Raw genomic sequence first — 15,394 nt, 5'->3', positions numbered from 1 at the left:
GCATAGATATATATGATTTTTTAAGTTTAAAATTTTCAATAAAATGCTTTGCAGGGTGCAGCTTGATACAACTTTAGAGGTCAAAACCTGAACAGATGGGACAAGTATAGAAACACATAAATCTTAATACGGCTATGAAATTTGATTGCAATTAGACATAAGGAATCCTACAAAAAAAATTTCAGAATCTGACCAAAAATAAAGAAGTTGATTTTTTTGCACATTTGGCCCCTTATAAATAAAAAACCACAAGAGATAGAGATATTTCAAAAATTGGACAAAAAATGAAAAATATATATGGTTATATAGAAAAATATACTTGTAGAAAGTTTCTACCATTTTCAATACAAAATAAAACAAGTTAAAATACAATAGAGTAGCTATTAAAATCACATAATTAATAGAAAAGACCTCTTTAAACTAAACAAAGACTTTACAATACGGAAAATTGAAAAATGTGACGGTAAGAACAAGGAAGATGATCCAAAGGTAAACATGGAGCTAAGCAATGTAAACCAATTTATTACCAAGTTTCATGTCGTCAATTCAATTAAGCAATTCTATACTGCGACTGTTTTATTTGAGCAGTCACAATGGACTGACCACTAATTGAATATAACTTTTCTGTTGTGATGTCACAAACATCCAGTTATGTTGTCCACTTTGAAAAAAAAAAACCAAAAAAAACCCAAAAAAAACAACATAGTTTTTCTTGCTTACAACATCATGTTTCATTTAATATTTTGTGGCAGTTAAAAGACAATAACAGTGCACTGACTTGACAAAAACTTTGATATAGGAATTCGTATGGAACAAGTGAAAACCTGACATTTTCTTATGGTCCTAATCCCCATTTGTATATCAATTTTATGTCAAGTCAGTGCACTGATATTGTCTAAATCTCGTAAGCATTTATTCCATCATATAAACAGCTATATTCCTCTTTTTTCTTGCTTTTGGGATAAGCCAGTGTGATGAGTATTTGCTGGAAAAGTGTGACGAAAATTTCAACTTTCCAAAATATTAAGTCAAGAAATAAAGAAAGTCCCCAGTGAACAAGTAGTTGTTGCATATTTTTTTCTGAAAATAAATCCAACCATATGGCATACCTACAGGAAGAATGTGTTAAAATTTCAAGCTGCTGTGATGAGTAGTTGCTGAGAAAACTGTGACAGAAAGGATGAGGGGGTTTAAAAATTTGATTAAAAAGTACACTGAAATCACTGCTTACGGAAAGTGTGTATCAGAAAAGTACATAATAGTTATCAGTAATTATGGTTATCTCTCTTTCCAAAGTACAAGTACATTTGTACCATATACAATTTATAGATTTTCATACATAAATACCACCTGATACTTACAAAGAATGATTCTTAAAGGTTATTATACCAACCTTCCAAAGTTTTTGCCCTGAAAGTACAGCACTTGTAGCAGTCCAGTTGTAGGGATCCATGTGTAAACTGGACCTTGAATATCTGGTTCCCCAAAGTAACAGACAATCCCATGGCTTTATCTCCTCTGGGAACAGGCTGAAGAAATTATCTTCAGAATATTTCTGCAAACACATGAAGTAGACATACAAAATCCGTTTACAATGTTAAATTTCTCCCTTTTTATACATGTAGTATATGAATTTCATGTATGTTATTTACAGAAGAATAAGCTATGTGCTAACTTGAGACTACATGTGGAAATATTCAAATTAATAATATGACACTTTTAACAGTATTTTCACCTCATAATTTATATTTGTCAAGCATGGAAAATATCACTTACTTTCATATGATTGTATTTTAGCCACATTTCTGTATGAATTATCATATAAATGATAAATGGAGAAATTTAAATAAAAATGTTACTTCATCATTTGTTACAAAAACCACAAAACAAACAGATAACTGAGATTATGTAATAATAGGATAATTGATTGGGAAGAATGAATAACCAAAATATGATCACAAACACCTCAGAACACCAAGAGTGTGCGGAACTTGTTCAATGCACAAGTTAAATCTTAATACATTCTTGGCATGAATGATCATATTTTGGTTATTCACAATAACCAATTGATTATCCTATTTATAATATTAATTTCCTCCATTTTTCACTGCTGCTTTCAACATAAATTTTAAATTTTGTGAATGCAGGATTGATATTTGTGTTGTGACGTTTTGGCGGGAGACAGTGCGAGAGTGAAATTAGTAAATTTATTCCAGTGTGAATTATTGAAAATTCTTACACTGGGAACATTCAGAAAATCACTGCTAATTTTATAATAGAAAAGCATAATACATACTATTAGACTGTGTTACACTGCACAGAACAGTACTATGATGACTTTGGGAGAAAAAAAAGGAGAGGAACAATTAACCTATGAAATTTCTTTCTCCAGACTTACATTGATACCAATATCTTTCTGGAGTTCTGGTCTCCTGACTATAAATAACTCATCCTCCATGTATACCCAAGAGTCTGATCTCTCATAGAAATTATCCAGCTGGTCAATAAAATGCTTGAAAAGAAATGGCTGTACTGACTTAACACCATTCTGAAATAATAAAATTTATATTTATACAATGGCAACAATTTTACCTTTAAAATTAAGTATAGACTTAGGGTAAGGGACATAACTCTTGAAATCAGTGATATGTTTGTATCATATTCAATTTCACCAAAGCATATCAAGCTTTCATTTTAAACAGAATGAAATCAGTCCAAGTTATTTTAATCCTTACATAAGATTGATGTAGAATGCTGAATACAAAAAATTCGATGAGTTGTGTCCCTTACTCTAGGTCTACCTCCTTGAGTATAAAAAACGGTATAAAATTTTTCTACCAACTTACCAGTCTAATTACCAGTCCTATTAACTCTGACAGTACATAACAATGCTGTGTAAGGACATTGAGATTACTTTGAGTGCAACTGTTACTATACCTTTTCCATTATTGCTTATACTGTATTAACCAGATTAACTTTGACAATGGTAGTATCATTGAGACTAACCAGATTAACTTTGACCGTGGCAGTATCATTGTGACTTACCAGATTAACTTTGAGCCTGGGAGCATCATTGAGACTTACCAGATTAACTTTGACCGTGGCAGTACCACTGAGATTTACCAGATTAACTTTGACCATGGCAGTATCATTGAGACTTACCAAATTAACTTCGACCACAGGTGTATTGATCAACTTTGACAATGGTAGTTTCTATTAACTGTGACCCTGGGAGTATTATTGAGACTTACCAGATTAACTGTGACCCTGGGAGTATCATTGAGACTTACCAGATTAACTTTGACCATAACAGTATCATTGCTATACTTCTTCAGGAAGAAATCTTTGGTCCACTTGATAGCAGGCCATGAATCAGCTGCATCAGTAACAACCACAGGCCTAAAAAAGAATATATTACTATAATCATTAAACATACATTTATACATACGAGTACCTGGTAAATATCTATTGTCCAATATGGATAGGGCCATATCCAGCTGTCAATCATAGGTTGATAAAGAAAATATATATTAAGCAGCATAGGGTGAGTAAAATCATGGATACCATGATAAGACAATAAGAACTACTCAGCCTTTCTGTTCCAACAGAAGAAAACAGTGTTACCAAAATGGCCGAGTTGTTTAGTTAGCATGATTATAAAGAGGAACAGGGTATTTAAAATACAATAGACTAGAGACAAAGACTAGAGACAAAGACAAGAGAAAAAGATTAGAGACAAAGATTAGAGACAAGGACTACAGACAAAGATTAGACAATAACTAGAACAAGGAAACAGACAAAACATCATATAACAATCATAAAGACTACGCTGATCTCCGACTAGGTACAGACACACTTCTTGAGGGGGATGGGCTGGTATTTCCAATACACAGGGGGTGGAATGGGGTACCCCTGGCATGTTACATGCTAGGGTCATCAGATCACAATACAGAAAACCTGACCATAAACCATAGTGATGCCACTTGTTGAGAAAAAAGTTACGTTCCTCACATGTTAAAGAACCCTGCTGTGGTATTTGAAAGGAATAAGAACATTTGCTTTCAGCTGCATGAGGCTAAATTGCCAGACCCTACCCCCTCTCCTTATTTCCAGTGGCAATTAAAATTTCTCATGCCTATTATCCTTGTGTCCCATCCCATTTTACATCTCATCATCATTACATATTCATTTTATCATCCATTTCATGTTCATTGCCCCGATATAGCTAAAGTATTGCTGTTAGGGCGTTAAACACCAACAATCAATCAATCAATCAAAAAGCATTTTGAACCTTATGTTCTATTTTATGTAACAATGGCCATGTTTTTTTTTTTACCAATGAAAAAATTAAAATGATCACTTTGCAGGATACCTTATAAAAACAATTAAGCCAACTTTCATTAAAAATGTTGTCTTATGGTTTTAGAAAAGAAGATTTTCAAAATTGAACAAGTGAAAAACGACAACAAAATCTGTTTCAGGGGCCATAACTCGACAAATTTCAAAATAGGTTCATCTGTAGTGAGCAATTAAACCTTCCACCAGAATTTTTCTAAATTTAACAGTTTTCAAGTTATTTGCAAAAAACTGCATTTTGACCCCCATGGGCAACTACTCCAACATGGTTCAACTGATTTTCACCAAAATTTGACCAAAGATAGATCTCATCATGCTGAAACACTTTTATCCCAAGTTAGAATCAAATAAACCTAAGGGTTTATGAGATATGTGCAAAAGAACTGCTGTCTGACCACTATCTTCTATTTTTATTAACAGCAGTCATGTTTTTTTATGGATCAAAAATCCAAAAGTAATTTTGTGCAATATACCCAACAAAATAAAAATCATATCAACTTCCATTGAATCCTGTAGAGTAGTTTCTGAGGAGTAGAATTTTGGAGGTAATATCATCAAAAACAATAAAAAAAAAAATGACCAAAAAGGGGAATAACTCCATGGTTTCATCCATTTTCACCAAAATTTGACTGAAGATAAATCCCATCATGGAATTACTTATACCCTGTCAAAATTTGGATAAACCTAATGGTTTTGGAGATATGTGCAAAAACAAACACTGTCTGACCCCTAGTCTCAATTTTTTGTAACAGTGGCCATATTTTTTCAAGGATCAAAAATACAACAACAACAGATGATGACAGATGCCAAGTGATGGCAAAAGCTCACATGACCAAGTGAGCTAGTAAAATGCTTATTTCTTAGTCAGAGGCCAAAACCCAATCTTTCTTTTATTGTATAAAACCTTCATACCTATCTCCTCAAGTTATTAATCAGAAACCAGATATGTGCTGTATTTAACCCCTTCAGGCCCTGACTTCTTCTATTGATATGGTAATCACCTACAAAATCAATCTCAGCCTGACTTCAAAGGTATGGGACCTTGTGATAAAAATTCATAAGCTTCTATTTTAAGTTTTACAAGATGCTAACTCTGGCAATTTTTTAAACCTCAAATTCAATAAAAAGCTTTCTATTGTGGTATTGATTCTCAAGAAATTGATAAACATGTTCTAATGCTATTGCTTGAAACCAAAAAAGCATTTTTTTTTTCCTTTTCAGCCCTCAATTCTACGCAGGACAGGTCTTATCCCTCAATATCCCAGTCACCTTTGTGATATTGATATCGCACATTGTGGAAAAATATCAAAGAGATCCATTATTTATACTTGAGAATATGTTAAATTTTAGGAAATGGTTTTTTTTGGGCCCCTTTTCAAAAACAGTAGGACTATAAACCCAAAATGAATACTGGTATATATTCAGTGGTTTGGAACCTTGTAAAGTTTTATTGAGATCAACCATTACTGGTCATGAGATCACACAAAATGGAGTGTTCACAGATGATGAAACATATGAAGCCATCTGCAGCACACCATTTTCAACTGCAAAATGTTTGCAGTGGTATAAAAAAAGTTGTATAAGTCATGGAAATAACACAGCCAAAAATATATTAAAAAAATATTTGGCTGCTTATACCTGCTATACAATTTTCTCTTTTTTGACTTTCATAAAATTTTTTTAAGTGATTGCAACCCATGGCAGACAATCCAAAACGACCCTGTATGCAAATTAAGGAAGAAACCACATCTGTCTACACCTCTGCAAAATTAGAGGAAGTGATTTGTAAAAATCTTTTATTGTTACAGACATGACAGGCAAGGAGACATGTCTTACATGATTAATTTAAACATCAACAGGACATTATCATTTCATCTCTTCTGATATTATAACTTCATTGACAAGAAAGAAATAAAATCTATCACTGAAGCAATACATACAACTAAGATGCCATGAATGGACAGTGAAATCCATATTAACAAAACCCTGAATAAATTGAAAACTATTTCAACTATTTAAAATTATTTAGCAGAAATATTTCACAGAACTACATGGTTTGTTCACCACAACTTTGTTTTTTCTTATGATAAAAAATTCACTTGAAAGATCCATTTATAAAATAATTCTGTTTAGAAAATATTAAGAGTTTCATAATGATCAGTCTCCAGGAAATATGGCTGACAGAAGTTTGTTTTGGCCTGACTTATTTCTTGTATCTGACCAAGTGTATTATGTTTTGTCAGGTTAAACTTGGTTGGATTCTGCATATACATTTGAACCTGTCTCAGCTGACCCCACAACATGTTCCTATCATATCAGTTTAATGTATTAAATCTGAACATAAATCCAAGACCTAGTTAAGGAGGTAGACTTAGGGTAAGAGACACAACTCTTACAAATCATTGGAACTTTTGTATTCAGTATTTTACATCAATCTCATGTAAGCATCAAAGTAACTTGGACTAATTCATTCTGTTCCAAATGAAAGCTTGATAGGCTTTGGTGAAATTGAATATGATACAAACATATACCAAATTAATTTTACAAATCCAAAGGGGTTAGGTTTTGACATGATTTACCTTTATCAGTACCTGAAGGCCTAAATGTTAAACTAAAAAGGTTTGTATGTAGAAGACTGAGTGACACGTTTAGGTATGAGATCACAATTAATTGCCCTTGACTTTTCGTTGTACAATGTATATGAATATAGTTCCTTTTTTTTTTTAAGTATGTTTCTCTCTGATTTATTTTCTTTGCTGTCCTAAACTTTATTGCTTAAGATCAAATTTACATGGGATTTTTTTCCATTCTGTAATTTTATGTGGAAGTTGTGATTTGGTCTTGTGGAAGATCAAAATTTAGGACATTTGGCAGTGGTCACGTTTCATGTCTACCATGTCTACGATGCAAAGGCGCTAAAAATAAAAAAAATGATGGTGAATTTTTATGGCACTCTTATAGAAATCTTCTTTTATACATGTTTCCATATTGGTGAAGTATTGTTGAGTTTGAAGCAGTGGATTTTTTTTTAGTCAAAATGGGTCTGTTGAAATGCACTATGAAATTAATTGTGTTCTTGTACCTTTAGCACATCTGATCATAATTCTATTTAACGACATTGATGATAAAAGCAGTTGTCTTTCTACCTTCAACGTGTGTATAAGGTGTGTTATAGGATGAATGAATACAAATCATATTTGGCCAAATTTAAAAAAAAAAAAGTTTTTTCATATATGCAACAGATTGCTTTCTTAAGTCTACATGCGTAAAAGAAAAAAAAATTCTCTAAAGTTTTTTCTTTGCCATGATTATGAAAATATGTACATTAACATGTAATATTAAAAAATTTCCCTGAAGCACATTTTCTGAAAGGTACACTAACTACAATATTAGAATACTTTTAGTCATGAGTTGATATTACTGTGGTAAGGTGAAATTGTTTGATGAATTCAATTTTAAGTTCTAACTGTTTAAGGAGGCAGACCTAGGGTAAGGGACACAACTCTTACAAATTACTGGAATGCTTGTATTCAGCAGAATGCAATATTAAATATTGTAATTTTCTAGTTATTTCTTGAAAGCTTACCTTCTTATGGGGTAAAACGATACCAAATTTATCAAAATTGGACAACTGATAACAATTTTAGAGGTATTCTCATACTAGGCCATTTCCTTTTCATCAGTGGAGAAATTTCCTTATACCTAAGTGCAGATCTGCATTTCATTATTTTTTCTACAATCATCTTTTAAAAGAAAATTTCCACTTAAAACATACAAAATGACAACCCAAATGTACATATAAGCACTAAATTTGGGGTCTTATAAGATTTTAACACAGTTTTAATGCCAAAATAGTGCATTTGAAGCTGATCGCATGAAAAATCACAGAAATCTGAATGAACTGAAAACCAAATACTAAAAAGCCTTCTCTAGGGTTAAGGTTCACAAACCTTTGCTTATTGTGTACTTAAAAGTTGCCCGGTTAACTATTTTACATGTAACCTGCACAAATATTGACCTTTTAAAAATATATTTCTTTCTTTGTAATGGCAAAAGCTATATTCACACATGAATCAGTTCAATGACTGTTCTGTTAACTTTACAAAAATTCTGCATAATTAGTTGTTAGGGACTTCTTAGCTAACAATAACATTGGTCTGTACCATAAGTTACATCTTTTTAATCCTTGTATGAAATCATAGCATAAAAACAGTTTCTAAGATGTAAAGAAATTTTTTAAATATTGGCAGCTCCGTTTAAGCCAGCACTCCACAGTATTGTAAAACTGCCTAATTTTGGTCTTGTAATCTGATGCTTTGTTACATTTATCACTTTAAAAAAATGTCAAGCATCTGTAAATCTATATACCTAGAAATAGCTCAAGACAAGGCCTTCAGAATTCAGTAAAATTTTCTGGAAAAAATTTACACACAACAAATAGGGTTACCATAGACACCATGCAAAATTATGTTAAAATTTGCAAAAAAGTTGATAAGATCAGGTTTAAAAATGTCAAATTTCCCGCAAAATATCTTAAATTTTTATTTCATGTCCTGAAACTGTCCAAACTTTTTCCTTGGAAAACCCATTCCTAATATGGGCATCGCCAGTTAGATTTTTAGCTATTTCACTTTGTAATCCACTTATCAAATTAAGTATGGTAAAAAAAACAAAACTCTCAATGCATTGACTCAGCACTAGATATCAAATGCTGGAAAATTAAAGGAGTAAATCTGTAAATCTAATGTTCTTGAGGTGTTCTAATTTGGGTTAACAGATAAATGTGAAAAATATTACCTGCTTAACTGGTTTTTAATGCTTAACATTTGTTTAAATGCCAAAAAAAAATATTCACGCTGAATTGTTCACTTGGATAAGTCTACGAAATTTACAATCCACTAAAATCCATATGTTTACAGTATGTAACATAAAGTTAAGTTACATAGCTGAAAGTTAAATAAAAGAGCATAGAAAAAAAATGATGTAATGGGATTCTCATGTTCTTTACCTAATTATTACAGAAATGTATTTCTTTTATCAATATTTTCTCATAAACTAAGAAATCATGAAGCACCTTGTATACTAAAATTTCCAAATACATGGCCACTCATATACACCTGGTTGTTAATTGCAAAAATAAGCTGCCACTTAGAAAATGTCAAACAAAACCCCAAAATAACAAACCCCCCCCCAAAAAAAAACCAAAAACAAAAAACAATCAGATGATATTGTCAATTACTTAATTCATAGTGAAAGTATTAATTTACCATTTACTATCATACAGGTCCCAAAACTCTTCTAATGACAGTCCTGAGCGTTTCTCTATGAACCACTGGTGAGACGGGTAATTGTAGAATTCTAAATTCTCTTCTCTCATTTTCATTGCTTCATGAAAATTGTATACAAATGGTTTTGATGACAGATTTGCTACATACTCCTCTTCATCTTCTAAGTGAAACCTTTCATCGGGTGAAACACTGAATGAAATGGCTGTGATCATTGAAGCTGACACTATCAGTACGAAGAACAGACGTAGCGGTGTGACAAGTTCTCCTGAGTCCATCCTCTCTAAGAACTTCTCCATGGCTTGTAGCTCCTTAGATATTTTCTTCATAGCTCAATTCATAGAAGGTGTTAACTGTAAAATAGTAATGCTTTTAAAGTTAAATATTTTAAGGCTACACAGGCAAAATTATTTCACATGATTTTCACCTGAATTGAGCAAATAAACTTTGTGATAGAATTCACATGAAATTCAGGTGAATCGAGCCTTCACATGGGAGCCAATTTTTATGGTTTTTGTGGGTAGACCAGACCACAAAATTTAATGTGTAATGAAAATCTCAAAACCAGAAATTCAAGAATCCATGAATTTGTTTATCTACCCTAATCCATGAAAATTGGTATCCACAAATAAAAATACTTTCATAATATATGGACATATTCTGACACAATGAGATTGACCTATTTGTATTGCCCAAATTCTAACAGCAAAGAGAGTTTTTGAGAGTGTTTTATTTGATACATGTGTGTTAAATAATCTAGAAATTCCAATGAGATACATGTACATGTATTTTATCAAAGGTAATTGAGCAATTTAAACCATCAATTCAAAACAAACAATTTTTAGTTGAGACTGATATTTGTCTACAAAAAAACTGCACATTGTACCACTGAAATTGCTTAGCAAACAAATACATTTTTCAAAAACTCTGTAGTTTTGTAGATTTATTGACTACTGAAAAATAAGGAGAATCTGAAATGCTGACACAAATATTAATAATGAAACTAAACACATTCATATTTCAATTCCATGAACTATTTTGTAAATGCTGAAGAACAAAGCTCTTTGTTCTACAAAAATTGATCAACAGCAAAATTAAAAAAAGGACATTAATAGAAATTATTAATTACTGCAGTCCTTGTATTAATATAAACTAGAAATTGCTAGTAAACAAATATAACGAGAATAGATATGGAGTATATATGAAAGACACAACAACCGCACTGGGATTAAAAAGTCAACCCAAGGCCACCCACAGGTATTCAATGAATGACAAGGAAATCATAATACCACAGGGCAGACAGCAGCTGACCCCAAAAAATCATTTTACACAGGTACAGCTAAAGAGTTGCCCAAATATATTCAAATAACATAAAAAAATAAAGCTCACTTGAAGATACCCCAACTCCCCTCCGAGGAAACCTCATAAGTCAGTCAGACTGAAAAACAAAGTAGAAGGTCCACAATGGCATCCTGTGACACCATTCAGCAGTTTACAAGGAGTTGTGGATTAAAAAAAAAGACGGCTTTCTAGGTCAACCAAAGATAAAGTTTACATTTAGGATCAGGAAACCTCAAAAGTCATTCAGATGGAAAAACAAAATAGGGGTGCACAATGGCATCATAAAATATTGTGAAAGTTTCATCAAGTTCCATTCAGTGGTTTTGGAGTTGCTGATTAGAAGATAGTTGACCAATGACAAAGTCCATGTTTTGCATTGGAAAATCCCCGAAATCATTATGATGGAAAAACAAAATATGGCATCATGTAATAAAGAATTTGTAAAAGTTTCATCAAAATCCATTCAGCTGATTCAGGGGAGTTGTGGATTAGAACTGGGGATTTGTGAACAGACTGAAAGACAGCATGATCAATATATACCACCTGCTTAAAACATTTATCCCTAATGACCATGCATAAAAAAGGACTTTTCATGAAAGGTTAAAATCATTATTTTGTTATGTGGAAAATTCAAAACTCTAAATTGGGCAAAAAAATCTGGAATCTTAAAATATCAAGAAATCTACCTACTACAGTGTATGTTGTCAACTGAAAATTGAGGTATAACTTGAGTGTTTAGCAATTTTTTGCTTTCATAGAAAATTGGCAGCAAAAATTATTTTAAGAAAAATTCACATTTTGGTTTTAACCACCAAACATATAAATAAAAAATATATACATGTATATAAAAATAATATATTTGATTTCTATTAAATTAACATACTTTTAAATATTTAAAACGATAACTAAAATAAGATATCTAAAGATATTTAAAGTTATTCTTCTTAGTCATGACTTATTTTGGATGCTAGCTCAACTCCTTTCAAAAACAGGATGCTACATGCTACATTGTGACTAAGAATACCCCTTCAACCATTACCATCAGATCAAGTTGTACAGCAAACAGGAAGTAAATAAGAGAGGAACCACTCTTGGAGTAATCATACAATTAAAGCCATACAGTTTTACCATACAAATATCTAAACAGTCCCTCCAAAAGAAGCTGAGAAAAGTGTAAGATATGGACAGGTGGATGAATGGATTGACAGACAGAAAAAGTGATTTAATGTACCTCATAATTGAGGTATAATAATGCTGTCTTACCTGTAAACAATTCATCCATCATCCAATAAAATGACAATAAAAAATAAACATCTACTTATCTTTTATTCCATCTACATGATCTAAATCTTGCAACTATTGACACTATGTAATTTCTTTGCTCTTCAACAAAGCATGTATTACCTGTTAATGTCAATTTAAGGTAATGGCTTACTTACAAAAACACAGGATGTTTGATTGCACTATGGCAAATCATCTAAAATCAATTGTATATCTGCTTTTATCTATCTATAAAAGCTTACCGTGGTTCATGTAATATTGCTCAACTACAAAAGAAATGAAATATTCATGTCATCATAGGAAAATTTGGATAATAACTGATGCAGAAAATTACATGTTGAATTTATAGATCTGTGGGGAAAAAATCAATCTTGAATTTCAATTTCTATGTCAACAATCTGCTATCAAATGAAAATAGAAATATATACCACAATAAAATCAACAATATCATGAATATTTGTTACAGAAAAGTGTAACTGAACAAGGTGATACAAACATAGCCCCCAACTAAGTCCGTCCAAACAGAGTTCCCAACTTAGTTCATCCAAACATAGCCCCCAACTTAGTCTGTCCAAATATAGCCCCCAACTTAGTCCATCCAAACATAGCCCTCAACTTAGTCCGTCCAAATATAGTCCCCAACTTAGTCCGTCCAAATATAGCCCCCAACACAGTCCATCAAAATATACCCTCTAACTTAGTCCGTCCAAACATAGCCTCCAATTTAGTTCATCAAAATATAGCCCCCAACTTAGTCCATCCAAACATAGCCTCCAATTTAGTCCGTCCAAATATAGTCCCCAACTTAGTCTGTCCAAATATAGTCCCCAACTTAGTCCAACGAAATATACCCCCAACTTAGTCCATCCAAACACAGCCCTCAACTTAGTCCGTCCAAATATAGTCCCCAACTTAGTCCGTCCAAATATAGCCCCCAACACAGTCCATCGAAATATACCCTCTAACTTAGTCCGTCCAAACATAGCCTCCAATTTAGTTCATCAAAATATAGCCCCCAACTTAGTCCATCCAAACATAGCCTCCAATTTAGTCCGTCCAAATATAGTCCCCGACTTATTCCATCGAAATATAGCCCACAACTTAGCCCGTCCAAACACAGCCCCCAACTTAGTCCGTCCAAATATAGTCCCCAACTTAGTCCATCTTTGAACAGATCATGACCAACAGCTGGTATTGGAGTAACTCTGCATGATACATGTAATACAGTAGCCGCTTATGTAGATGATATCATCATAATAAAATGATTACCTAAGTGATAATGCCTGAAATCCTGATAGTGCCTCATGTTGCAGGCGAGGGCATTACATGTACAGGTATCAATGTTGATGGAAATATCATTTACAAAGGACAGTTGATTTATTGATAATGCCCTTTGCATAAGCAACTATTGTCTGTGTTTCAATAAAGAATCTTAAGCTGGCATTACTGTGTGGTAATGACCTCTTGACATTTAAACTCACATTAATGAATAACACATGACCCTGTATCAACCATTAAAAATAGCTCATTCTTCTCTGATACAAAATAATACTTGTTTAAAGTTTAGTGTCCCAGCTAGCCTACGGAACTGGGACACAATTGATGTACATTTCTGTCCTTTTGGTTATTCCCTCTACCTTTCAGAAAATCATGAATAGTTAATTCAGTCATATTTAAACAAACCCTTCTTACATGTATATGTCATAAGAAAAATGCTTTTAAAACAAAAATATAGTTATTACAATGTTATGCTTTAATCTACATGTAATTGAACTAGAATTGCTCACTAAATCAGGGATAGATCCAGAAATTTGTATAAAAAAAGTGGGGGTTCTCATCCAGAAAATAAAAAGGAGGTGGGTTCTAGACTATAATTCGGTTATCTAAATCCAGGTTTTTAAATAAATTAGCAAAATTTTCCAGTAAAAGGGAGGGGGTTACAACCCTGGAACTCTTCCACTTGATTTGTCAATGATTTATTGATCCCATCTCTTATTTGATAACATTAACCTTTTGGCCATTGACCGTAAAAATTAAAAGTGTTCAAGAACTAATGTATTACATTATCAAAAGCCATTGAAAGATGATCCTCCAGCACACAGTCCAAAAAAATATCCTCAAACATATGGTCTAAAAAAAATCAACTCTTACTAAATTGATGGTACTCTTTCTATAAAAACGCTTTAGGAGACCACCAAAAAAAATCATATCAAATTTGAAAATATGAGGTGCACATCCTCAATTTTAAAAAATAATATATAAAAGTTTCACCAAACTTCATTCAGTGATGTAGAACTTGGGATAAGAGATGGACCTTATATGTTCATAAAACAAGGCAATTCAAGTTACTGTATGAAAACCAAGTGCCTATGGAGGATGGCAACAACAGGAACGACAGTGCCATACCATATGACAGCAAATTTTTCATGGTAGTATAACAATCAGAACAACTCTGAAATAAAAGATACAAACCTTTAATAAAGATTCTGTGAAAGTTTTTTTTTTAAATTCAACTCAGTGGTATAGAACGATTAATAGAAAAGTGAAGGGTGCTCATTGTATCATACATTACTATAATTATACCCCTCTAGGGTATAACATTTTTCATCTCAATAATGCTTTAAAAAGAAAACTGAAATCTAAAGTCATCTGAACAGAAAGTACAAGAATAGTTGGCCTGATTAAACTGAACCACATTTCATACTCTTAAACAAACCTTATTTTATTCACACGCAAACCTAACCCAAAGTGTTTTTTCAGAATTATGTTCTTTAAAAGTCAATTACTGGTATGCAAGAATTCTCTGTAAAATGTGTGGAAACCAAACACAAACAAGAGTAACCTAGTTAGACAGTTTTTACTTTAACTACTTTACAGGATTAATAGGGCATATAAGTCCTGTCATGTGAACAAAACTCTTAACATTTTGTGTACAGAACTCATCTAAAAGCATGTGATATTGGTTGAATTTGTAGTGTGAAAAGTTCAATCTAATCACTGAAAATATCTACATGTTAAAATATTCATACAGTGATAACTAATTTCAACATTTATCTAAGTACAGTACAACATATCTTAACCAAACCTCTTTCAGACAGCAGTGGATCCAGAGGGAAGGTGCAGAGGCTTGC

At 32.4% G+C, this 15,394-nt stretch overlaps 1 protein-coding gene across 4 annotated transcripts in view; it reads right to left on the bottom strand.

Moving 5' to 3' along the window:
• The window catches only part of LOC148601271 (uncharacterized), a 34,788-nt gene that overhangs the window by 8,201 nt on the left and 11,193 nt on the right, over positions 1-15,394 (bottom strand). For 2 of the 4 annotated variants that reach the window (XM_088555972.1, XM_088555973.1), the window contains exons 3-7: positions 12,506-12,529; positions 9,624-9,994; positions 3,291-3,399; positions 2,399-2,548; positions 1,394-1,555 (exon numbers count right to left, since the gene is read on the bottom strand). In XM_088555972.1, coding sequence (XP_088412098.1) covers positions 1,394-1,555; positions 2,399-2,548; positions 3,291-3,399; positions 9,624-9,970 — 768 coding nt within the window. In that variant the 5' untranslated portion in view covers positions 9,971-9,994; positions 12,506-12,529. The remainder of the gene's footprint in view (positions 1-1,393; positions 1,556-2,398; positions 2,549-3,290; positions 3,400-9,623; positions 9,995-12,505; positions 12,530-15,394) is intronic. The other 2 variants (XM_088555974.1, XM_088555975.1) reach the window with 1 other exon arrangement.

Source organism: Perna viridis, chromosome 12, assembly GCF_037379345.1.
Source record: "Perna viridis isolate PV_CMFRI_1.1 ecotype Kerala chromosome 12, ASM3737934v1, whole genome shotgun sequence".
NCBI classification, from domain to species: Eukaryota; Metazoa; Mollusca; class Bivalvia; order Mytilida; family Mytilidae; genus Perna; species Perna viridis.
This window is presented reverse-complemented; position numbering and strand designations above follow the sequence as displayed.